General features: G+C 50.9%; 1 protein-coding gene across 1 annotated transcript in view; it reads left to right on the top strand.

The window, feature by feature from the left end:
- Nucleotides 1–405: 405 nt before the first annotated feature.
- The window catches only part of TNFRSF21 (TNF receptor superfamily member 21), a 31,642-nt gene continuing 8,754 nt past the window's right edge, over nucleotides 406–23,293 (top strand). Inside the window, exons 1-5 of the mRNA XM_010708187.2 lie at nucleotides 406–634; nucleotides 835–938; nucleotides 3,309–4,155; nucleotides 5,821–6,318; nucleotides 21,353–21,618. Of these exons, the coding sequence (XP_010706489.1) occupies nucleotides 406–634; nucleotides 835–938; nucleotides 3,309–4,155; nucleotides 5,821–6,318; nucleotides 21,353–21,618 (1,944 nt within the window). The remainder of the gene's footprint in view (nucleotides 635–834; nucleotides 939–3,308; nucleotides 4,156–5,820; nucleotides 6,319–21,352; nucleotides 21,619–23,293) is intronic.

Below are 23,293 nucleotides of genomic sequence, written 5' to 3'. Positions count from 1 at the left end.
TTTCACGGGGCTCGCGCCGTGTCCCTGCGGGGCCGCATCTCCTTCCGTGGCTGCTTTCAGGGATGCGCCCAGACTCCCGTTTCCTTTATTTAATGCTGTTTTATTTTTTGCCTTCCCTCCCTCCCCCCTCCCCACGCGGTGTTATCCGGGGGTTCATCTCCAGGATCAGCGCTTGAAGGCAGGATCCCATTGTGCTGGGGGTCCTGCTGGGGAGGGGTCTGCTATCGGCACTGCAGCGGTGCGGCGGGGTTGTGTAACCGGCAGCGCGTTGGCTCCTGCAGTCGCGGCTCTGCAGGAATTTGGAGAAGCAAGAGCCCAAAGCCTTCCTTCACTTCCCCCGGGGGAACGGCGTCACCGCTCCGGGCGCAGAGCAGAACTCGGCGTGGCCGTGGGTGCCCCGCGGGGATGCCGTCCCCATCGCTGGGACCGCTGGTGCGCGCCGAGCGGCACGGCGTGGGGCGTTGGGCAGCGCCGGGAGCTGCAGTGCTGCAGGAGCGCTGCCCTCCGGGAGCAGCCTGGCTGCTGATGTGGCACGCTGACACCTTCGTTAACCCCAGGCCGGCAGAAATAAGTGTTGCTTTTAATGAAGAAACGGCTCTTCGTCGAGACCCTCAGCACGACCAACTTTCTTGGAGTCAGTAACGTGCTCCTTTCGGCAGGAGATGGGCTCCTGGTGTCTCTGAGTTGCCATCAAACCTGGGACCGTGCTCGCTGGCACTGCTCCTTGTTTGGTGTGGCTTCCCCTCCTTGCGGAGACGCAGGCTGTGCAGCCCCGACCCGTGCCCATGGGCAGCAGTGCTTCAGCTGCTCCAGATCCTCACTGTTTTCCCTCAGAAATGGTTCCCGGGGTGATCAGTGAGCAGCTGATGATGATGGTCCTCCAGTGCCACCCCGCAGCTCAGGCCCAGGGCCCATCCGTGGCCTCGGGTACCTGCAGGGTTGGGGCAGCCCAGCTCTGGGCAGCCTGCAGCATCCCGTGTCCTTGCACTTGGGTCGGTACAAACTATTGACTTCACGTTGCTCGTTGGATTTGTGGGATGCGTGGATGCAATGTGCAGTCACAGAATGGGATGATAGCGGTGCTGCGTGACGGTGAGCGTTAGGACTGACTCATCCAGCTCCTGGTTGTAAGGTGGGTCGTGCCTGCATCAGCTGCTGGCTGCTTCCCAGCTGCCTCTCCCGTGTGAGTCCTTCAGGTGTTGGATGGGTTGGGGCAGATGGGCGGCGATGTGGGAGCTGAGGTGTGCAGGACCTGGGAGCCTTCAGGTTGGGCGTTCGGAGCCTCCTGTGCATGAAGAGCTGCACTGTGAGCTGTGTTACTCTGTGCTCTTTCTCTGGTACTGGAGTATTGAACCAGAGTCTGGCGGTAGGTAGGGCTTCCTTCTTTATCCTGGTGCTTCTGCCTCTGAAGCTGCACACATCATCCCCAGGAGCAGTCGGTGAGGACGGTGGCTGTGGCCAGCAGACATCCTCCTGCTGTACATGTCCTCCTCCTGCTCTCAGAGCCACAAGCAGTGCCAGCTCCAGATCTCAGCAGTGGTTATTTTTAGGGAGCAGAAGCACCGATCTGCATCAAAGCTGCACAGTTGCTCTGTGCTGCTGAGCCTTCCCTGCTGTGGCGATGCTGTCGGTAGGTGTGGAGATGCCCGTGCCCCAAAGCTGCCGGCCCGGCACGGGGTGATGGCGTGGGCTCGTGCCCCCGCACAGGGCAGCAGCGAGCCCTGCGAGCTGGATCCTGTTGCATCTGGTTTGCTAATTCGGCGTTGCGTCAGGGAGCTCAGGGTGGCAGGTTTCTGTAGTGCTTTGTGCAATCGCATCTTGGGGAGGCGGGGGGAGGCATGGTGTGAGCCGGCAGTGCCTGTCTGCCACGGCAGCCGCGCTCTTTGTTTTAATTTGACGTGCCGTAATTGGCCTGGCCACTGCGGGCTCCTTGTCAGCTCCTGCAGGCCTGTTTCTGCTGCCGCCTCTGTGATTGCTGCTTCAGGAAAATAACACAGACCTGAAGTGTTTTGTACGGCCATACATTATTTAGCAGGTGGGACAGAACGGCGCTGCCGGACGGTGTGTTTTCCAGGAAGGGAGAGACTGCACCAAAAATGACGCGGTGCAGCTCTGCTGCGATGTGTTCTGCAGAGTCATGTTGGTGGAGGCTCTTGTTTGATGTATTCCTGCTGGCTGATAGCCCAGGGAATGTAGCGGAGCAAAAGCAAGGTCCTGTGCAGCACAGCAAGGTGATTTATGTCCGTGGCCGTTCCACTGAAAAGCATTAGGGTCCGTGGTCTGCATGCCTTCAGGGTAAGAAATCACCTTTGGAAATCCAAGGTAACGTTCCTCCTTCCCTCTGAACTCAGCCCGCTGCTGCTTAGAAATGCATCTCCAGCTGCTTTGTGTGCTGAGTAAGGCTGGGGCAGCTGCTCTGGAGCTGCCTTTTGTTCTCTGTGCGTTGCTTCTGCGGGCATAGCTGATGCTGTGTCTGCAGTGCAGAGGTCTTCTGGAAGAAGCAGAGGTCCTGCTGCGTCCCTTGGGGATGGAGCAGCCTGTTGGTGTCAGCACACAGGGCTGAGGGAATCAAACTGTGGGGCTGGATGTAGTCATTGGTGAGCCCAGCTGGCGTCTAAAACTTGAAACCTTTTACCTGTATTTGACGTAATGAGGAACTAAGTTACAGCAGAGCCCCTACAAGAGCTTAAGAATAGTGTCACTTTTTCCTTTCCTGTTGCGATTAAGGCTGGCTTCAAGTGGTGAAGCCCCGGCACAGGCTGCCCAGGGAAGATGTGGATGCCTATCCCTGGAGGTGCTCCTGGCCAGGCTGGTGGTTCCACCCATCCTGAGCTGCTGCCTGACCCCACAGCAGGGGATGGAACTGGGTGAGCTTTGAGGTCCCTTCCAACCCAAAACATTCTGTGGTCAAGGTGGAGGCTTGAAGCAGAGCCCTGGAGAACTGTGCTGCTCACACAGAGGTATGTGGGTTGTGCCAGGGTAGGAGGGCTGAGAAGTCATGTGCCAGCCCAGGTTTCAACCTGTCTTGTGCTATTTAAAAAGGCAGATGTTTGAACAAGTGCTGCTTAACGCTCAGAGGAAAACGGTTTCATGGGTCAGCGCTGCCACCTGCATGGGTGCTGCTTTCTTGGCTCCTGCTGGGACCTCTCAGCCTTGAAATGCAGAGCTGGTCTGAGCGGGCTGTACGCTGAGACACAGATAGCAGCACTTGCTGCCCTGGCAGCCTGCAGTGTAAATGGGGCATAGTCTTGCCAAGAAGGGTGGTATCAGATTTAAGGAATTGTAGCTGACTTGTAATGCCCTGGTAGCCATCTCTGGTATGCCACCTGGTGCTGGTGGAGCAGCCAGAACGCGCTCCATCATCCCACCCTGAGGTGGTGCAGGACCTCCTCTGCAGTCTCCCAGCCCTGGGATGTCCACCCACACGGGGTGCCAGAGGTATCTGGCAGAGGGCTCCGGGCGCGTGCTGCTTTGACCGTTGTTTTACATCTGTCTTTCAGCTGCTCGTGTTCCTTGGCAGCGCTGACGCTCAGCCCAAGCTGACCTCGGAGCAGAACACCGTGAGCCTCCCTGCTGGCAAGTACCTCCACCTCGACCGTGCCACCAACCAGGAGCTGATCTGCGACAAATGCCCCGCGGGAACCTACGTGTCCAAGCACTGCACGAAGAGTACCTTACGAGAGTGCAGCCCTTGTCCAGATGGGACCTTTACTAAGCACGAGAACGGCATAGAGCGGTGCCACCCATGCAGAAAACCCTGTGAACTGCCAATGATTGAGAAAACTCATTGCACTGCCTTGACCGACCGTGAGTGCACTTGCCTGTCGGGTACGTTTCAGATTAACGATACCTGCGTCCCTTACACGGTGTGCCCGGTCGGCTGGGGCGTCCGCAAGAAAGGAACCGAGACAGAAGACGTGAGGTGCAAGCCCTGCCCTCGGGGTACTTTTTCTGATGTGCCTTCTAGTGTGATGAAGTGCAAAACCTACACTGACTGCTTTGGGAAAAACATGGTGGTCGTAAAGCCGGGGACGAAAGAAAGCGACAACGTCTGTGGCTCTCCGGCATCTCTTCCAAACACGTCTTTGACTTCATCAAATGCAGAAGCGGATGGAGAGACCTACGAAGCTCCACCCACCGCTTACCTTCCCAAAGGTAATGTCCCCGATGAAGCACAGCCGTGTTTTTGCTCACAGGTTGCATTCCTGCTTCGGTTGTTTTTAGGCTGTCGAAGGGCAACCTGATCCGTAGTGTGGGTGGTGCTTTTGCTTTTTGGCCAGAACGCAGCTGTGGAGAACATCAGGTTACCATTGCTTGTGTTAAACTACGTTTAATAACGTTTTCCCTGAGACTTTGCTGACGACTGGACTTCTGGCTGTCCTGCTCTTTGGATTAAAAGGACAGTGTGTTCCCAGCTGCTTTTCCCATCTGTGTGTTGTGCCGGCACAAGTCTTTGTGTTTGTGGCAAACGTGAGCGGAGAGCAAGTGCAGCAGAGAAACCCCAGCAAGGAGAGGAAAGCTTCTCTCCGCCAGACTGGTTTCCTGGTGGGTTTGTTGCTTTTGTGCCTGTGCTTTCCCTGGTTCCTTTTACCCTGCATTGTGCCACTGTATTGGCTTGAATGGGAGCTGTTGCCAGAACAGGGCACTGGGCTGTGCTTATTAACTGTTTTTCTTTCTCCACTGAGACTTCCATTTTTTATCACTGATGGGACAAACTGACTTGAATTCCACATTCTCTCACTTAGTCAGAAATGACAGATCACTGTAGTCTTCATCTTATCTGCACACAGATAGGTGACCACCCAGAGACCCCGAGGGCTGCATGCTGCTGTGTTCAGCAGAGCTGCTGTAGCCATAGCTGACTGTGGAGGTGCTGTAGGGCTCTTCTTGAGGTGGTGCTCAGCACATCTTACGGTGTCTGAAATTTTGCATTTTAACAACAAAATGCAACTTTTGATGCCCTTTACACCTGAGGAAGTGCTGACAGTGGTAGGTACCATTACTTCCCATTTGTTAGGACTCAGAGCTCAGTTTGATGTTGGTGCGTCACTGGGAGAGGAAGGGAGGGTTCCCTGAACTTTGATATCGACTGTAGACAATTAGATAAAAGTTAGTGGTTTCCCTGTTTGTATACTGGTCAGAGTGTTTTGGGTAACCGAGTCAGAGACAAAAATCACATTACAGATGGCTACACCCACGCTCTGGCTCAGCTGGGATGAAACATAATTTTTAAAAGCTGAGTTTCCAGGGTAGGCTCTTGTTTTTGCTGCAGCAACCCTTCTCATCAGACTGGCTGGGATGTGGGAGCTGCTTGTTGGTAAGAAAGCTCCATAAAGGTGGGAAAGAGGCTCTCGGCGTTTGGGTCATTTCTGTCCCTTCAGAAACCTGTTTAGGAGTTGAAGCACCCAGATAGAGATACTATAAGGCTCTGCATTCTTGTGTGTTTCTAGCCCAAATACCAGATTTTCCACGATTAAAGGTAATGTTCATAAGCTAGGAAAGGAAAGCCAGCTCCCTCGAAGCTGCAGATCTTCCAAGAAATACTGAATTAGGATCAAACACAAAGTGATTAAGAGCATCACTCAGTTTTGTGAGAGAGCTGCCGCTGGTGTTAACCAGCAAGGGGCAACTGGATGTTGAACCCGACTCTGTAACGTAGCTGTCTGTTATAGAGCTGAACTTTAATTTTGCCTCTTCCCTTTCTCGTTGTCTCACGTGGGGCTGTGGCCTACAAGCCAGCATCCAAAGAGGGTCTGGGCCAAGACACGGTGCTCTGTCACCTTTAGTGCTGCAACGCTGACCACTCCTTTTCTCTTGCAGGTCTGAACTCTTCAGTTTTTGATCTCACCTCCTCTCCGGTGCCGCGTGTGTCCAATGGCACGGCAGAGCCAGTAGTTGACTACAGCGACACCTCGGCCAACGGCACGGTTGGTGCCCCTGGGGGCCTCTCCAGCGCCGGCACCGCTGGCCAGGCACAGAGCTACCGGCACAAGCACACCAGCCAAGCAGCGGGCAAGCAGCCGGCGCAGGAGATGGCCGGGGGTGAGAAGTCCAGCATCCCCTACAGGCCGCCCCGCAGAGGGCCGCCCAGCGTCCACCAGCACTTCGATATCAATGAACACTTGCCCTGGATGATCGTCCTCTTCCTGCTGCTGGTCCTGGTGGTCATCGTTGTCTGCAGCGTCAGGAAGAGCTCACGGACTCTGAAGAAGGGACCGAGGCAAGATCCCAGTGCCATTGTGGAGAAAGCTATTATGAAAAAATCCACCACCCCCACGCAGAACAGGGAGAAATGGATCTACTACTGCAACGGGCATGGTGAGCAGCAGCGGATCTGGGGAGTAGTGTTGTCTCCTCCTTGTGCGGCAGCAGATCTCATGGTGCTGTGGGTGGGCCATCCCGTGTCTGGTTCCTGGTTGCTTTTCTGGCATGCTGGACTTCATAGTAAGGGCAAAACACAGACCCGCGGTTCCTGAGGTGTTTCCTGGCTTCTCCCTATCCCTGTTCTGCTGGCTTATCTCCTGTTCCAGGAGGAATTAATAATGAAGAAAACATCACTTGCTCTCTTCAACTCCTCTCCTGCTTCTACTCTTTGTTAGAGGATCTCAAAAGAAGACCTTATTTATTTTTAATTGATCTCACCCTTTCCATTGCTCTTCTGTTTTTCTCCATCCTTATCTTCTTAGTGACTCAGGCATGCATCTGATTATCTTTTGTGCTGTCCTTTTTCCTTCACCACTTCTGTTTCTGGAAGGCTGAGTCATCCCTCTGCCTGTTGGCAGCACCTCAGTCAAAGCTCTAAATCCCAAATGCTGGCATCTTTCCCCAGCCCTTTTTCCTTGCTGGAGTGAGGAGAGTTATCCTTAACAGCCATAGGGTGCAGTTCTGCATGTTGTGAGATCTTGGAGGTGCTGCTTCCCTCGTGTTTTCTATTCTTTTGGCAGATGACTTGCTACATGCTTTTCAATGAGATCTGAAGACGAGCTGCTGTGGTCATAAATAGGGATTCATAAGGGTCAGTGATAAAACAATGAGATGAACATGAGCAGCCTGTCTGAGCATCGTGTGCCCGTGCTTTCCTCAGCAGGATGTGTGGTTCTACTTCCTCAAAGCCATGGTGACAAATTTGTCCCCTTTATCTTGCAGAGACGGATTGAGGAGTAACAAACATCCCTCCGCAGTTAACCTTTAAGAAAGCACTTTCAGCAAGGGACCCAAGCAAAGAACAGATTGGAAAATAAAGATTTAAAGGTTTAAGAGATCAGTGCTTATGAAAGTCATCCTTGAGTGCTTAAGTACAAAGCAAAGAAGGCTTTGAGTAGGGCGTCTTGTTATGTTCTCTGTTCTCCTTCCTGCTGATTAACAGAGCTACACTTTGTTTGCCTTCATTAATGCATTTATAGAACCAGTAAAGTCTTGCTGGAATTAGCTTTGTGCTTCTCTTGTGTTTGTGCTTTTTATTGGTTTCCTTTTAACTCTTGAATTCTTGAGGAGCTGTTTCTTGAGCAAAATTTCCTTTTGCAATAAGTTCTAACAACTTTTTTTTCCTGTAAGATCTGCACTCCTTTGTCCCTAAAGTCAGTAGTGCCCAAAGTGTGGTCCCTGGGGCTATGGTAAGTGATCCACAACAGGGCTGCGGAGCCTTTTTAAACACCTTTATTTGTGTGTGCTTCGGGAAATACCAAGCTTCATTGCTTCAGCCACGGTTCATTGGCCAGAAGGTACTGGCTGTTACGAAGCAGAATTGTTTCTTCTTTCTTTTCCTTTCATTTTCCCTTTCTTTTTTCTCCCAGTACCCTCATTACCAGTTCCCTGGGTTGACTGGATATCTCCTTCCTTTTCTTGGAGCAGTGAATACTGTCTCCTCAAAGCAGAGATTGGATCTGTACAGCTCAGGGAATGATGACATCAGGGCCCGGTGTTTTGGATGCCTTCTGACACACCTGCACTACAGCTGGTCCTTCTGCAGCAGTGCTAGAGCTGCCTTTGGGCAGGGCTTGTTTGTCCACTGAGGATGATTCAGGTTAAAGAAACCATGCAGATAAGACAGGCTGATATGTGGTGAGTAACGAGACCGTGTAAGACTGCTCAGATGTAATCCCACCTCCTAGATTCTGCATCCTTTGGAGGACAGTGTAATTCCTGGGTCATCCTTCCCAAAACACATTCCTCTCTCATCCTTTAACAGCTGAATTCAGCTAATGCATCAAATCCATCGTGTGTTTGTTTGCAAAGCTTTCTCCCTGTCTTGGGCAATAAGCTGATGTAAGTGCAGAAGCAGTGCTCAGTTAATGAGCTGGCCCAGTATCTGATGGAGCCCCTGCAGTCTGGAGGCCAATTCCCCGTTGCTCAGAGGCTCTGGTCAGGCAGTTGGGCACAGCCCTCCCAGCAGTTCTGGCCAGTCATGCTGGTGCCTGCTTGCCCAGCTGGCTTCATGACCTGCTCCCACCACAGAATGTCCTCAGCTGAACTTGTTGCTGCAAAGGCAAAATGAGCACAAACCAATTAATGCTTTGTCTTGCTTTAAGGGCAGCTCTAATGTTGCCTAAATCACACTGTTTAGCTGGGACAGCCTTGCTCGTTAGTTCTTATTTGGTGGTGTTACTCTGCTGTGTCAAGCACGTAAATTGTTCTTCTCCACAGTGATATAGAAATCCCTCTCTGGGTTTTGTGTTGACGTGTCTGGCTCTTAAGACCCTATTTACTTGAAATGAGAGAAAATGTAGTAAAATAGCAGAACTGACTTCTATTTTCCGAACAGCTGACCGTACTGCAGAGCTGAAGCATCTTGGCTTAGCTTTCTGCTGCTGCAGCAGTGCTTTGTGGGCTGCATCCTGAGGCAGCGTTTTGAATGAGGATATAGCCCAGAACTAACTTCAGACTCTTGCAGAGAGGAGATCTTTGCCCTGCCATGCTGCTGGTGCCAATTGCTCTGTGGTGGGAAGTCAGCACAAAGCCTCTGTACGTCTCTCAAATTGTTAGCCTGGTTTGTGGTCACACTGGGGTTGTATGGGGCAGCTGATTAGGCTTTAAATCTTCTCTGTGGGCTGAGAATGAAGCCCTGGGCTCTGATGCTGACAGGTTATGGGCATTTGCATGACCTCTCCACCTATATATGAGTTGGGGCGATAGAGTCATAAAAAAAATCCCAAATTCATAGACACCCCCTAGGATCCCCGAGTCCCGCTCCTGGCTGCACAGCACCACCCACAGCCTGTGTTGGAGAGCCCTCTTTTCCCTAACCCCAGCCGACCCTCCCCTGCCACAGCTCCGTGTTGTCCCTCAGGCCTTGTCACTGTCACGGAGAGCAGAGCTCTGTGCTGCCCTCCGCGCCCTGGGAGGGGCTCTGTGGGCTGCCACGAGGCCTCCCTTCAGCCTCCATGGGTTGTTCCCATAGGCTGTGCCAACAAGATGTCAGGGCAATTGCGCATGGTTTCCCCTCTGCTTCCTCCTAGTTGACCACCTCCTCCCTCCTAATCCTTTCAGTAAACAACTTTAACATTTGAAAGGGAAGAGCTGCTCTGATGCAGGTGCCAGGCCTGGCGCAGAGGAGCCGCGCTGATGGAAGTGCCCCACTGCTTCCTCAGACGGATGGGCATCGCAGAGCGATGGGTGGCCAGCACAGCTCACCTTGTGGGCTTTGCCCTCCTTGGAAGATCTGGGGCAGTGGATTCCTGTAAGCTGGGTGTCCATGGTGAGGGCAGTGCTGCTGGAGCAGAGCCATCTTGCTGGGGGTGGGCTCCTTCCCCACAGAGGAGTAGCCCAGGGCTGATGTGTGGTCAATACTTCTTTAGGTAGTTGTTGTAAGGGTCTTTCTGTGATAACGTAATTATCCGCGTGCAGGAACTACAGCGTGTAAAAATATGTATATATTTTTGCCCACTTACTGTTCTGCTCTGTACTGTACTGCTGTGACAGACCTCAGGTAAATGGGCCCAAAGCCTTGTCTGTTCCTGGCACTCGATACCCAGTAGCTGAAGTAGCTGTGATGCACTTGTGACCCAGCAGTTGTTGTGGTGGGGCATTTTGCTCGTGCTCATCCTTTCATGAGCTGGTGTCTGCCCCACGCTCCCTCTGGCCACGCACATGCCTTAAGTAACGAAACTAAAATTAGCAGTGGTGCGGGAGGTTGGTGTTAAAACAGGACCCGTGTCCTCAATGTGGACATGTTCCAGCTAAGGCTGTGAATGACACTGATTCTCACTGGATTAAATGGTTCAGAGGTCTGAGTCTTCCCAGACCTCTAGTTTGTGATGACTAATGGCCTGAGCTAGCACAGCCGGCCTCCCTCCATGTCTGTCCCCAGGGCGGGGGCTCTTCTTGGTGGTCCCAGGTCTCATCTGCACAGGAGCTTGAAGCTGGAGCAGCACCAATGGTGCAGCCATGTTTGGGAGGAGTTGGATCTCACTGCTTCATCTCACCCTGCCGTTGGGACCTGGAGGGGTAGGGGCAGCTTGGCCAAGATTTGCAAAGAAAGTAGTGGTTAATTGTTAGCGTGGTGCCTAAACTGTGTACAGGGAAGTGGTTTTAAACCTTTTGTGACTCCTTTCTTTGAGAAGATGGAGAGCAGCCTATATACTGGAAATATTGTTCTTCTGATCTCTTTCTTCATCAGCTTCCAAAGGGGAGGGATTGAACAAGCAGAGTCTTTGTAATAAAAAAGGAGAACTGAAGCTGTAAGTCTTGGCAACATCACATTTTGCATCAGTCTATGCTAAATATGAAGATAGGGTTGAAATAGTCTTTCAGTGGTTGTCTTTGACTGTTACCTATGGAGTATCAGTGGATGAGCAGCAAGGACTGAAATGGGTTGTTTAAGAAGTTCTCTATTGGTATAAAACCTTATGCATGTAGAACAAGGTGCCTGAAATGATGTGCTGAGAGACAAGAAGAGAATTTGGTGATTTCTGGAGCTGAAAGACTGAAAAATGCATCTTGGCATTTCCTGCCAGGCCGGAGCTTATATATATTTTTTTTTCATTATAGTCTTGTAGATGCACATTATTGCAGTGGGCAGCGAGAGAAAAGCCAGGAAGCCTCTATTTAAATAATCAAGAGAAATGAGCTGGTCTGTGAAGCTGTTTGCAGCAGGGAGGGAGGCTTGACTGCAGATAGAAGAGAGCTTGCCAGAAGTGGCTTTGGATGGAAATCCCATCTGGAAGCAGAGTGGGGAGCTGAGAAGCGATGGTGAACAGAAGCAGTGTGTTGGGATCTGGGGGTCTTGGTTGCTCAGCTGCCAGCAGTGCTGGGATCTTCTGGGTTGCTGATTTTTTGAGGGCATGGTCCTTGCCTTGCAGCTCAGTAGCTGTAATGCAGAGCCAGGCTTGAGCTTGTTCTGCTCCAAAGCACAGGCTTCCCAGGCTGGCTGGTTGAAGAGAGTCCAGAGCCTCACTAAAAAGCCCCATGGCCTGTGCTGCAGCTCCCAAGCATCCCCATGTGAATATGAGAACGTGTGTTGGCAGTGCACAGGGACATCTTGGGTCACTACAGGCTGGTACTTGCATGAAATCAAATGCTCTTTTATGAACGGTCTTCAAAAATGCTTTTCATATCAGAATTGGGTGGTGTTTTTTTAAGAGCACGTTGACTAAAAAAGCCTGGCCACAGCCTTAATCTGTACAGATTCACCACCTAAAATGGTAAGCAAGCATATGGAAACAACTCAGCAACGGGTGTTCTTCCATAAGCCTGCTTTTTCTCACCCTTCAACTGCTGTTCTTGCTAAAAGGGTAAGCCCAGCTGCAGGAATGGCACAAGCATAAGCACAAACCTATGAGGTGGCTTCTTGCAGCTCAGTGCTACTTCAGGCTCCTTCCTTAGTGCTTGTGTAGGTAAATGAGTTAAAAGCCACTTGGTGGATTGGTTTTGCAGTTATTTTCCCTTTGATCAGCTCCTGACTACATGTCTGCAGAGCATGATGTAGAGATGCAGAGATGTAGCAGAGAGCAGAAGAGAGATAGGCATACAAGTCGAATTGGTCATAAACTGTGGTGACCTGAAGGATCGCAGGCAGGGTAGAGCAGCATCTCCCATGGGCGGATATGCCTGTTGCTGCTGCTAACATAATTTATTAATTGTGACTGTGCCTGGGGTGAAGGAGCTCTGTTCATGTGTGCAAGCCCTAATACGACTTTGGCAGGCAAGGCATGAGATGAGGAATTAATGTTTGTCTGTCTGCCAAAACGGAGAGGCAAAAGGGTGTTTTAAAGCTGTCTTTCCACTGGGATCTGCAGAATATTAATCTGCAGATATCTATCTGGTCCTCAGATGTCAGCCTGTCCTCTTCTTCAGAATGAGGCCCACAAAGGGAGCTTATTGATAAGGTGGGGTTGTGCCCTGAGGAGTGCAGGTGACGTGAATGCTGCTGTGCTCCTTCCCTGGGATGGGCTGGGATGCATGGAGCTCTGCATGGCACTCTGCCAGGTGGGATGTTCCATTTCAGAGTGAAATGAGGAAGACCTTTACCTCCAGCTGCTTTCTGCAGTGCAGAGCTCTGCTCTGGGAGGCCTGGGATGTATATGTTGAGTTTGAAGCGCTGTGTTCCTCAGACTGCTTGGCCTTCAATTTTGCCCCAAAATTGACCTTTCTGGACCTGACAGGGCTTTGTGGCGAAAGGAATCTCTGGAAAACACAAATGAGAGATAGAGAGAGAGAGAGAGACAGCGCTGTTCTGCTTAGAGAGAAGAAAACCTAATCATGGGTGGGTTTATTACATCTTGAGTCTCTGTGCGTTAGCAGGCTGGAGGCTGGTGCTCCATCACTTATAATGTGGGCTGCTACACCAGCCATCTGTTCGCAGTGTGTGCAGGGCTGCCCTGGGAAGATGTACATTTGCTCTGAAATCTGCTCAAAAAACCCCAACAACCTCTGCTATCACAAAAGAAAAAGAAAAATGAACCCAGGAATTTAATCAGGAATATAAAGAATTTGTGCCTGCCTGTTAGGCAGGGCTGAGCACTGATGGTGTGGTAGCTTGGCTTCTCTTGCAGAAAAACATGCTGAGAAGGTTTATTTGTGGAAAATCCTGTGCCAGCTTCTGCAGCGGGAAGGCTGTGATTTCTCACCTCTGTAAGTCTGTAGCACATAACTCCTGAAATAACGAGGCAGGCTTTCCCTTCTTGCCAAGTCTTCCTTGGAGGGGAAAAAAACAATCCAGAGGTGAATTTAATCCCCAGGCTGGTATCTGTGTGTGTCTGGATATTTATACGACTCTGGCCACAGCAGTGTGCTTGCTAAGGGTTTACCAGCCTGTCTGAGGGAGTTATAATGAAGATTAACTCTGCAAAAGCTGTTTACAATCTAATAATGACATAGAATGCTTACTCTGACCGCTTTTAAACCAAAGGTAGAGCAGCTGTTCCCAGGCAGGTTGCTCTGCAGCATCCTAGGCAGGTGGTCAAGCAGAGAAGGGTGGGCTTACCATGCAGATGGGTGGCTCGTGTAGGTCTGAGGGAGGAGGTGCAGACCAAGTGTGGAGCTGATCTCCACACAGCCCGCAGCTGTGGTGCAGGAGCTGCTGCAGCTCGTGCTGTGTGCTGTCCTTCTTGTACCTGGCTCTGGAACGTCACACGTGGCTGATGGAGCCTTCCCTCACTGCTTTGGTGGAGTTACTGCCCGGAGAGTGCGTGGGAAGTGCCTGTCAGCAGCCTGCTTCCTGCCCTGGAAGGTTATTGTGTGTTTGGTTTTTTTGTTTGGGGAAAAAAAAAAAGGCAGTTAGTGGTTTATTGCCCAAACGGTGCTTTCTGAGGATGTGAATCAGTGGCTGCTGGGAAGATCTGATGGCAGCGATGCCCTCCATGGGAAGGACTAGCAATTGCTCATAAGCATTCTTAAATGAGTCCTTTATTCCTTTCTGCACAAAGGCTCTTGCGTACTTGTTTATGTTTTCTAACCTCACTCCGAGACCTGGAATATATTTGTGGTGAGGAGATTTCCAACATCTCCCCTTCTATTTTGGGAAGGTGGCGAAATTTTCTCATTTTGGGGAAGTATTTACATCAGTCTTGGGCTTTGTAAGCCCTGGTTTGGTTGAGCTGTGGACAGCTGGGGTTTGGGTGTGCTGCACCCTGGCTCTGTTGTACATGTAGGCTCTCAGTGTATTTTGGGAGGTATGAACAGGCTGCTGGGGCTGTGTTCTGCATGAGTCAGTAAGATATTGGAGGAGGTGGGTGGGATGAGCTCAGGCACAGTTGGGTTAGTGATGATGTGAAGCTTGGCTGAATGTAGGGGATGGCTGGGCTGCACTGCCATGGTTTACCTGCCTGCCTGACGTGTGTGCTCAGCTGTGCCCTGTGCCTCTGTTACTCAGTGCTCCAGATTTGTGCAGATGTTAAAATCTATCCAGCCTGAACAGGGTTTGTCACCCCATGTGCTGCCCTGTACTCGGAAACAGGCAGCTGGAGAAAGTGGTGAGATGGCCACCTTTCCTGTATAGAGCTGAGACCTGGCAGCAGCAAACTGCCAGAGGAGAGGAGATGATTTTTAAGGGCTGTTATGGGACTGGGTTATGTTGATTATCAACTAATTAACCTGCTCGTTGGGTGCATACAGCAATTAATGTTGCGCTCTCCTAGCACACCTATGTCAGGAGGATGGTGCTGGGAGTTCGGCTCAAACCAGGGCTGGGCTGGTGTGGGCCTGTAGGACAAGGGGTGCGAGGGGCGGCTGAGAGCCCTCGGGCCGCTGGGCCCAGAGCAGAGCAGGCTGAGGGGAGGACTGATGGCGGCTGCAGCTCCTCACAGGGAGCGGAGGGCAGCGCTGAGCTCTGCTCTGCTCTGTGACAGCGAGGGGCTGAGGGACGGCACCGAGCTGCGGCAGCGGGGGGCCGGGGGGTGAGGGCGAGGCTGTGCCCCAGAGGGCGGTGGGCACGGCACAGTTTCCCAGAGGGGGGCACGGCCCCCAGCTGTCAGAGGGAGTGCTGGGACACCGCTGGGAAGCGGGGCTGGGGGTGCCGTGTGGGGCCGGGGATCCTTTGGTGTCCCTTCGTACTGGGGGTGTTCTGTGATTCTATGACTGGAGGGCTCTGTCCTTGCTGATGAAGCATGGAGTCTCCTGAAATCCAGCATGAAATGCGTGAAGCTGGCTCAAGAATTCTGGAAATCTCATGCGTGCTACAGGCCATGGAAGATCTCCTCAGCTTCCCTCCTTTCCACTTAAGCTGATGTGTTAACCCCTTTCTCCTTCATCATTAGTGGGACAGGAGGAGAATGACTCTGGCATGCTGTACAGACTTGAGCAACAGATTTCCCCTTGAAGGCAGCAACTTCTCAGCAGACACTCCTCTGAAGAATACCAAATGACATTTGCCTTGAGCTCTGAAACTGAAAATAATGATGGTTTTTTGTTTGCAAGAGGGTGGGGAGAGGAAGGAACGGATGTTTCTCTGTGGTTAGGTTGTGGTTAGGCTTTTCCATATGCTGCCAGGTGCTTGGGTGTAGCCTTCTGGCAAGGCAGCCCTTCCACTCCGCTTGAGTTTGTTGAGAAATATCAAAGAACAACTGGTTCTTTGGCCTGCTGACCCTGAGCAGCACTGGTCTGAGTCTAAAGGATCACAGGGGAACTCAGTTCACAGAATCGCAGAATGGCCCGCGTTGGAAGGAACCTCAAGGATGATGAAGCTCCAACCCCCCTGTGCCATGCAGGGCCACATTTCACAGCAGCCCAGGCTGCCCAGGGCCCCATCCAACCTGGCCTTGAACACCTCCAGGGATGGACGGGGATCCACAGCCTCTCTGGGCAGCTGTTCCAGCACCTCACCACTCTCACAGCAAACAACTTCCCCCTGACAGCCAACTGAAATCTGCCCTCCCCCAACTTCAAACCATTCCCCTTGTCCTGCTGTTATCTCCCCTTTCCAAGAGCTGACTCCCCTCCTGTCTGTAGGCTCCCTTTAGGTACTGCAGGCTGCACTGAGGTCACCCCGCAGCTTCTCTTCTCCAGGCTGAACAAGCCCAGCTCCCTCAGCCTGTCTTTGTATTCAAGGTGTTGCAGCCCTCTGATCATCTTTGTGTCCCTCCTCTGCACCCTCTCCAACAGCTCCCTGTCTTTAAGTTCGTTTCCAGCCTGCATATAGCCTAGCTATATGAGATGAGGGAAACTTATCCAAAACGATCTTAAGAGAGTTATGAAAGCATGGAAAAGTCCTTTGTGCTATGTGATGACCATCTTGGTGACTTTCATAAACAGATTGTCTAAGCCAAACCCTGCACGCTATGGTGAGGCAGGAGATGGAGATGGAAATGCGTGGGGAAAGATGTTGTGTCTCATACAAAATAAGCAAGTGGAAGTCAGATTGTGTGGGCGAAACAGCGTTTACAGGAAAGGTTGGGTGAAGGTGAGCTGGAGGCAGGATATGGAGTTCCACTGCAGCGTGCTTCTGCTCTCCACGGAGGCCTTCCCTGCAGCTTGGTGTCTTTGGAGGTGAGCTGGACACATTTTCAGTGTTGCTGCTCACCTATGCTGCTCTGCAGGTGTCTGGCCATCCTTTGGGAGCAAGGCTGTCCCCATCTGCTCTTCGTGAAGTTGGCCGCAGACATATCTGGGTCTGCCTGGTTGTGCCCATCTAACCCAGCATGCGTGTACACTCTGGGACATCGTGCTTACCTGTGTGCTTGTTGACCTTGGTCTTGTGCTCTGTCCTGTTGCTCTGGAGCTTCGTGACCAGGAAGGGAGCAGATCAGCAGGATCCTGGTGAAGTCTGAGCCACGTCTAAGAGGCACTGCATGGTATCACTGCCAGTAACTGACAACTAGTTTCCTAGCAAACAGATTCAACGCTGAATTTAAACACAGAACTTTGACTTAGGTAGAAATTCAGGGATGATGATAACCTGAAAATATTAAGGGGGAGATGAGCAGGAGTGTCTGTAAGCCCCCTGTGATGTGACTACAGGGCAGGCTGTAGCTTCAGCTGTGGGCCGCAGCTCTTGTTGGGCTGTTCTCTGTTAATTGCAAGCTCAGAAGAGCTTCAGCATCATGCTGATGTTGCTGTGACCACCCTTTGCATAGGAAGCACAAAACAGCTGGGTTCAAGCAGTATTCCTTCCAAACTCAACTGTGTTAGTTGGAATTATTGGGCCCTGAAGGGCTTCAAGCATTGTCTCCAGTCTCAACTGATAAGAGAATGTCCTGGGGTGAGGCTGGGGTTTTTCGATCCTTGCTCCCCATGGGAAATCCCATGTGTTGGGGACAGGAGAGGGCAGGTTTCACACCACTGAAACCCCAGGAAACGTGCTGCACTCCGATGGGCACCGTCCTGTCCCATGGTGCACTCCAGCCCTATCAGTGCTCCGTGGGCTAACTTTGTGAGGGCTCTAGAAATATGAAAATAGTATGTCTGTAAGCTTATTATAAGCATTAATTTTAGCTTTGAAGAAGTGAATTAAGTTACTGTAAATGGCTCGAGGAGTAATACTTGGCAGTGTGCAGCGGCAGCTTGTCATGTAATGGCTTTAATCTTATTTTTCAGGACATGGGACGTAAATGGTTCTCCATGAGACTCAAGCCAAATCTGTGCTCAAGTCTGTCTTCCATATCTCTTAAGGGTTTTATTTGTACAATATTGTAGTGGATATAGTGAACATATGGGGCTTAAGTACATTTAATAGTTACAAGAAAATGAGTTGAAGGTTCTTACAATATTAAGGTAGAAATTTCCAAATTCATTTTTAATGGAACATTTGTTCTCTGAAGATTGTTGCACACCATTAAGTTCTCTGCTCTGCAGTGCATTCTGGTGCCCTGGGATATTGCTGCCAAGAGACACAAACAAACATGTTTGTGGGGCTGCTTTACTGAATTGTGGGATCCAGTACCCCAAAGTCAGAAATGTCAGCAGAGGTGTCATAAATCCTGGTTGGGGATATCAGGGCACAGTGTCACGTCACTGTGTAAAACTGGTGCAGATCAAGCTTTGACTGGCTGCCAATTCTCACCGGTGCAGCAGCTATAAAGAGTGGGATGGATCAGCACTGAGTGTGCAGGTGGAAGCAGGGAGCATAGGGGGTTTTTCCCTCTCTTTGGTGCTGCCAGGGGCTGTAAACAGCAATTACGTTCTGTTGAGCAGCATGCTGTACGGACCCTCCTCTGGACAGGACAGTGCTGGCCCTGCTCGTTCCTCCCAGCGTTCCTGTTGGTCTCCAGGTGCACAAGTTTTGCAGGGCTTTTCCTACTTCTTATTCCAGTTAAACCTTTGGATTTGGGTTCTTTTCTTCAGACTCAGGTGGTTTTATTGTGCTGCTTCCCAGCAGCAGCCTGTAGTGCCCGAAGGCACTTGGTTACTGGTGTGATGTGGGGTGCATGCAGCTCCTGCTCCCAGCTGACAGCTTGTGTGCCTACCGAGGACAAGGAGTGGGTGACTTTGGGGCACAGCAGGTGAGCTGTGCTGACTGCTGACGTGATGGCTGCGGGTTTGTATGAGTAAATGGGAGAGGCAGCAAGACCAGACCGAATGCCTGCTGCCAGCTGCGTGCTGACATTTTATGGGCAGGAACATATTTCTTTTTATGTGCCTCAGATAATTAGCCCCATCATAATGCATAATAGCGTGTTGGCAGCCTTTTTTGTTCCTTTATGCTGGGGAATATTTCTTTTGCCCTGGGTTTATTCTGAATAACGAAGAAGGTTTTCCTCCCAACTTTTTTTTTTTCTTACTACTTTTTTCTTTTCCTTTCCCCCTCCCCCCCAACCTTTCTGTTGTTAAAGCAGAGCCCTGTGGCTGTTGCTTTTGAAACACAGAGCTGGGGAATCCTTGCCTTGCTGCTCTTCAGTTTGAGTTGAAAGCTGCTTAAGAGGGAGCTCAGCGATGCATATCTTTGCTTTTAAGCCCCTTTGCTGTCATGCTCTAAATGTGGTCGTTAATCTCTGTGTGTTGCTGCTAGAGCAGGAGGGCTCTTGGGGCACACCTGTAACTCCCTGATGTGAACGTGTGACTGCCACACCACTTCCCTGAACATAGCAGCAGATTGCATCGAGTCAACTGCTTTGCCTCGTCCCTGTGGAGGAAACGTTTTGTGTCAGCAAAACGTTTGCAGCAGCACCCAGAGCCTTAAAACTCCCCCTGAAAGGAGAGATCCTCTGCTCTAGGCTGGAAGGTTGCGATTTTACACTACGCAGAAGCCAAACCATCACTTATCTGTGATGGCTGGTGAGATATTGCTTGCTCCTTTCAGCAGTGAGTGGAGTCAGACCCTGCCAGAGAGAGAAGCAGGCTGCAGTCCTCAAGCTGTCCACAGGTCTTGCTCATATGTGTGGGGAAGGAGGCTGTTGGGGTTGCAGTGGGAGGAGGGCAGGGGTATGCAGAACCCCAACACCAGTTCTGGATACACTGAGCACAGTGGGGTTGTGGGTACTGGAAAATGCTGTATGATTATCTAGCTCTAAAGTGAGAGCTGTGTCTTTACATAGCAGTAGAGATAAGCTTGCTTTAATAGAGAGAGGAGGGAGTTTGGTCAAAAGTAACTCTAACAAGCTCTGGGATATTTAGCTATATCAAGGCTGAGACCTGTTGGGAGATTTGGATTGAACTGCTTTAGATAGAAGTTGCTGAATTTCACACCAGCTGGAAAGACCCTGACTACAATATTCCTCTGTGAGCAGCTATTTTTGCTGACAGAGGTGTCCACAGATGGAAGAAGTAGTGTGTGCAACCATGGAGGAATGCTGGCACATGGGGATACCCAGAGTGTGGTAACTTCTTGGAAAAAGCGAGTTTCTTCTTGCAGATCCTTCAAGCCTCCCCTTTGTGGGGCTGTTTGAAACAAGGTAGTGTTCAGCTGGATAGAAACAGACTGTATGAACTCCTATGGAAGAGGTATGGCTTTATTTGAAGGTATAATTTCTGGCTGCTGAGCAAATGCTAGGCGTGCCATTTGTATTGCTTCAAAACTCAAGGGACAAAATTCTTCTGCTCTTGAAACAAAGCCTCTTGAGCTTTCTGGGGGAAATCCTACCTTTCTGTTCTTCGTTGGGCTGGAAAACCAGTTATGAGGGACAGCTGAGGAGACTGGAATTGTTGAGCCTGGAGGAGAGGCTTAAAGGAAACCCCCAGCTGAAAGGAGGTTGCAATGAGGTGTTGGTGTCTCTTCTCAGGTGACAGGTGATAGGAAGCAGCCTCAAGTTGCATCAAGGAAGAATTTCTTCATGGAAAGGGTGGCTGGGCACTGGAATAGGCTGCCAAGGGAATGGTGGTGTCCTCATCTCTGGACATGTGGAACTTGGTAGTCATAATCATATCAAACAATCCTAGAATGGCCTGGGTTGCAAAGGCCCACAGCGCTCATCCAGTTCCAACTCCCTGCTATGTGCAGGTCACCAACCAGCTGCCCAGAGCCACATCCAGCCTGGTAGTGTTAGGCTGGTAACTGGATTAGGTCTTCTTTAGGCCTTCTCCAACCTAGGTAATTCTCCGATTTAAATCTCATAGCAATTCTTCCATTCTTGCAACACTTGCCTGATGTCACCAGTCTGCCTGGAAAATTGTTCTAAATATGGCGGTAGGTGCTGCGAGTGCTGTGCTATGAAAGTGCCACTCATCTTGATAGAGGAGCTTTAGTGACTCATCTCGTAATCCAGCTTCCATTCAAAGCTGCAGCTGTGATGCTGATGCAGGTGTGAGGGTGAGTCCACAACAGAACTGCAGCAGTGGCTGAACATCAGGGCTTTCTGTGCTCAGAGCTTCTAGGCAGCAGTCAATGCACTGTTCATGTGACAGTGCATGTGCCTCCGTTGGACTAGGTGATGGATTTGCCACACTTTATGTGCATACAGAGCTTAATGGTGTTTGAACACATCAGGGGGTTTGACCTCATTGCAGCCTTTCAGTACCTGAAGGGAGCCTATAGACAGGAGGGGAGTCAGCTCTTGGAAAGGGGAGATAACAGCAGGACAAGGGAATGGTTTGAAGTTGAGAGAGGGCAGATTTCAGTTGGATGTGAGGGGGAAGTTGTTTGCTGTGAGAGTGGTGAGGTGCTGGAACAGCTGCCCAGAGAGGCTGTGGATCCCCGTCCATCCCTGGAGGTGTTCAAGGCCAGGTTGGATGGGGCCCTGGGCAGCCTGGGCTGCTGTGAAATGTGGAGGTTGGTGGCTCTGCATGGCACAGGGGGTTGGAGTTTCGTGATCCTAGAGGTCCCTTCCAACCCTGGTCATTCTGTGATGATTCTATGATGGGTGCTTTTATCTGCCAAGCTCTTTGTGGCCTGGACTCATAAGCTGTTCCCTTTTGGTCAAGTCTTAAAAAAAGCAAAAGCAAAACTTGTCCATTTGAGAATGAGAGAAGCTTTGCTGCAGCTCTGGTTTGCGTTTCCAGGAGGCTGCGAGTCTCACCGTGCCTCACCTGTGGCTCTTCTACCCTGCAGGCATCGACATCCTGAAGCTGGTGGCGGCCCAGGTGGGGAGCCAGTGGAAGGACATCTACCAGTTCCTGTGCAACGCCAGCGAGCGCGAAGTGGCCGCCTTCTCCAACGGCTACACGGCCGACCACGAGCGGGCCTACGCTGCACTGCAGCACTGGACCATCCGCGGGCCTGAGGCCAGCCTGGCGCAGCTCATCAGCGCGCTCCGGCAGCACCGCCGCAACGACGTGGTGGAAAAGATCCGCGGCCTGATGGAGGACACCGCGGCGGTAAGGCTGGGCACGGTGCTGACCTGCCTCGTCCATTGTCTTGCTTTGTTGAGGTCAGCCTGGGTGTGTGCAGAATCACAGAATGGTTGCAAAGGCCCACAGCGCTCATCCAGTCCCAACCCCCTGCTGTGTGCAGGTCGCCAACCAGCAGCCCAGGCTGCCCAGAGCCACATCCAGCCTGGCCTTGAATGCCTGCAGGGATGGGGCATCCACAGCCTCCTTGGGCAACCTGTTCCACTGCCTCACCGCCCTCTGCATGAAAAACTTCCTCCTCACATCCAACCTAAACCTCCCCTGGCTCACTTTAAAACCATTCCCCTTGTCCTGTCACCACCCACCCTCACAAACAGCCGTTCCCCCTCCTGTTCATACGCTCCCTTCAGTCACTGGAAGGCCGTGTGTAGGGCCTTGCCCTATGCAGTGGGAACGGTCTGTGTGTACCATTCTCCAGAACTGTTCCCCTTCTGTTGCAGCTCTGGCTTTGTAACATACTTCCCCATATTTCAGGAAAATAAATAAGTACTGCAGAGTATCCTGTGGCAGAGTCTTGGCTGAGGATAAGTTTTTGGGAGCAAAGATCAGCTGCCAGCCTTGGTGACCTTTTCAGATTGGTTTTGCCACCTCTTACTTTAGATGTTGATGTGCTTTTATTCTGGGGGGGCTCTCATTCAGTAGTGGCCTTCTGGAACAGTTCCTAAATGTGGTGTGTGGAGATTCTTCCCAGTGTGGAAGCCACTGGGACAATACATAGATTCAGGTGGGAAGGTCAGTGCAGGGCTCCTTCCCTCAAAGCAGTTGTTGAAACACCTCTTGCTGGTGTGTAGCAGGGGGTTCCCAAACCCCTCATTGGGACAAGGCCATCCCAAATTGCCCCCTCTGAGCAGGACTCTGTTTTGCAGTGCCATATAACAAAACATGGCTTTCTGTTTTATTGTTTGTTTTTTAACCCCAGTACAAAATCACAAATTGTGTAAGTAAAGTCCTCAGCTTGTGTTGAGTTCAGCAGCCAAGTGCTTTATAGTTTGTTTTGCTCAACTCTTGGTAATTAAGCAGTATGTCACTTCCTCCTTTTCCTTGTTAGTGTAGGGTTTCTGTTCGTGGTTTTTTTTTAATATAAAAATGCAAGCCTCTGACAAAATTATAGTCAGAAGAAAAGGTAGAGAAAATTTTAGTCCTAAATGTCTCTAGTACGTGTGGGTCAAGTTTCAGCCCAGGCAGTGTGCCAGGAGGACACGTCATCCTTTTGGTCTCCTCAAGCAGGTAGTAAACTCAGTTCTCCTGGTTACTGTTTTGACTATTACAGTAAAGTGCTGGGCTAGGACATCAGATAAAGTGCGGGGTTGGTTTGTTAGCACAATGTCTAATTAGCAGACCTAGATTGTGCAGTGTTCAGTGCTCCTAAACATTGCTCTCCTCCAGCCAGGATTATCAGGTGCTCATTCTCAAACAGTGAAAAAATCAGGGTGGCAATTTTGGCAACCGGGTTTATAAGGTATCCTGCTGAGACTTCTGATGGCTGAGGAACTTGCTTAGACACGTGCCCTGCGATCTGAAAGCCCCGTGAGCTGATGTTTCAGGGAATAAGCAAACCCAAATCTTGTGGATACTTGTATTAGGATTTTTGGACCTTTTGGCTGTTCAGCAAGGTACCTTGTTTAGTGGACATAGTGCTAAT

Source organism: Meleagris gallopavo, chromosome 2 (assembly GCF_000146605.3).
Source record: "Meleagris gallopavo isolate NT-WF06-2002-E0010 breed Aviagen turkey brand Nicholas breeding stock chromosome 2, Turkey_5.1, whole genome shotgun sequence".
Lineage (NCBI taxonomy): Eukaryota > Metazoa > Chordata > Aves > Galliformes > Phasianidae > Meleagris > Meleagris gallopavo.
This window is presented reverse-complemented; position numbering and strand designations above follow the sequence as displayed.